Source organism: Octopus sinensis, linkage group LG8 (assembly GCF_006345805.1).
Source record: "Octopus sinensis linkage group LG8, ASM634580v1, whole genome shotgun sequence".
In the NCBI taxonomy this organism is placed as follows: Eukaryota; Metazoa; Mollusca; class Cephalopoda; order Octopoda; family Octopodidae; genus Octopus; species Octopus sinensis.
In genome coordinates this window covers 49,934,837-49,937,336 of record NC_043004.1, presented here as the reverse complement: position 1 = coordinate 49,937,336, position 2,500 = coordinate 49,934,837, and the positions used below count along the sequence as shown (strand labels likewise).

Genomic DNA, 2,500 nt, shown 5'->3' with positions numbered 1-2,500 from the left:
CGTCCTCTTGAAATGCGACAAGGATCAGCAGACACGAGAAAATAATAGCGCACATGAAGATGGTGATTGTATAGCCGGAGAAGTTGGCATTGACATGATGCAATAGCTCCATTATCTCTTCGTATTTCACCTGAATGTGAATCAATTTACTGTTAAGGTCGCTAGTTGATTGTTCTTCCTCGTGGAGCAGCTTCAGTTTTTGTGAGAGGGCGTGCAGCTCACAACAGATACTTTTCGAAAAGAAATAAAGTAGTATATCGTCGCTGAGTATTCCAGAAGCGATAAACCAGCTTAACATCACGAAGTTTGTATTTTCCAAAGCTTTATTCTGCCAAAAAGGCATAACTAGTAAAGCTCTCACGGAAGATGTTGCAATATCAGTATTAGAGAAAGAAATTACGATACATATTATACCAAAGATTATCATGAGAGTCGAAAATCCTACCATCAATTTCATCTCCAGTTTTACTTTCCTCAAATAATTTTGCTCACTTAGAGAAACAGCACATGCAGCATATTTCTTAAGCAATCTTCTGCCGTACACGGCATTGGTGATGAACTTCATTCCATACTTAAAAACTTCCAAAGAATAAAACAGCATGAAATATAAAAAGACAATAACTCTTCCACCGCTGATGCAATAATAAAATGAATAATATAAGCGTATTATATTCCAAATCAAAAATAATGAAACTATAATTTTGAAAACTTTGAACAAAGTCTTTTGGGGTTTGGTGAGATAACCTGACGGGTAAAGGTCTTGACCAGAGAGCGCCGTAAGATGTAATACAGGTTTTAAAATATCTATCGGAATTTCTTCACGTGAATCTTGTGTTGATCGCTTATGGTCCATGTTGGTGGATTTACTGCATGTAGATACATCAATACTAGAGATGACAAATGGTATTACATTATAAGTTTGTGACTATATATTCTTTGGTTCGTTTTCTGCTATAATTGCTACGCCAGAACTTGGGAGAGGTTTGCGAGTATATTGTTTTCCTTGCCAAACGTCATTACGGTGTCTTGAAATGTTTCTCTAATGGTGGCATAGTAATATGTATTGGCTGTGATGGCTGTAGTGGTGTTGGTAGAGGTAGTGAACGTCGGTAATTATAGTAGCGATGGGGATATCTGTTGTTATGGTCGTTATAGTTGTACTGATAATTGCTGTAAAATCGGGTGTTATTAAATACCTTTTACATTAAAAGCTCCAATTTATTAGTTACGGCTACAAAATAATGTAACACATCGCATAAGAGAAACAATGGACTCGGATTCAAAACCTGACGTTTTATAAAGTAGATAGAATAACGTTGAAGTGATTAGCTATATTCGAGAATGAAACGGAGATCATTGGCCCAATGTTCATGTACATAATACGATATTCAGGCATTATGGATAATGCAATGTTGTGGTTTTGCATGTAGGATAGTGTTCGGCTGATTATGCATATGATATGGCTTTGAGATGGCGTGAAAATAAAATAGCGTTGAAGTGATGTATATAATATAATGCTAAGATGGTTTATAGAATATTTTGCTTGTATGATGCATAAAACCTCAGCAGTTGCTATGGAGAAGAGCACAATCACTCAATGGAGTACTGACACTATTTACACATGTACTTATATATCACACACCCACACACAAAACAAACACCAGCGCTCACTCACACATACAGATATGCACATACAACATATGCTTTTGTCACGCATTATCGGTACCACCCATTATTGATATGTAAATTATAGATAAATAGATAATGTATTGACGATCAGATGCTTGGAGAAAATCACCCAGCTTCAAAACTGGGACTTTTAGAATTTATAATCTCGAGTACTTATTTCGAAATTTGTTTATTTTGGAAGGGCTCTAACTGTTCCTTGATAATGTTTTGTTTCAAACCATGTTAACGCTAATCTTAAGTCTAACTTTAAGCTACGGTTAGTTTGTACACGATTATAATCTACATTAAATATTACATCACTTAAAGTACTTTCTGAGTCATGAAATTTGAAGCAGTAGATCGATTTAATGTCTCTATTGGCACTAATGATAATGATAATGTATATGTCCAGTCGGCCTGTACATACTAGACGTACTTACGTATAAATTCACTAACAATAATTTTGGATTATATCGAGATGACAGGTTGCTTATATCATGCAGATGTAATAATTATAATCTAGGTTCTTTCAGAGAAAATCACAGATTTTTAATAACATAGAAGTTAACATTACGATAGCCACTAATTATGACAAAAGCTTTCCTTGGTATAGACCCCACCACTTACAAACTATTTCATAAGACTTCTGAAATGTTGACTTTAGCATCAAGTCAAGGGTCTCGAAACGAACTGAGGGAAAGCGATCTTTGCACAGTAGAAATAACACATCCTGCTGAAGTCAGAGCTGTTATATCGATCAGTATACACACATATCGCATACATTCATAGACATACACAAATACATACTCATGCGCGCACATACACAGATATA

At 35.3% G+C, this 2,500-nt stretch overlaps 1 protein-coding gene across 4 annotated transcripts in view; it reads right to left on the bottom strand.

The window, feature by feature from the left end:
* Positions 1–2,500, bottom strand: part of LOC118764548 — an 84,405-nt gene that overhangs the window by 63,875 nt on the left and 18,030 nt on the right. The window contains exon 1 of one of the 4 annotated variants that reach the window (XM_036505394.1): positions 1–1,436. This exon is cut by the window's left edge and continues 98 nt beyond it. The exons of the other annotated variants lie outside the window; for them this stretch is intronic. Within the exon in view, the coding sequence (XP_036361287.1) occupies positions 1–853 (853 nt within the window). The 5' untranslated portion in view covers positions 854–1,436. Of the gene's footprint in view, positions 1,437–2,500 lie in introns of those variants that run through there. 4 annotated transcript variants of the gene reach the window in all.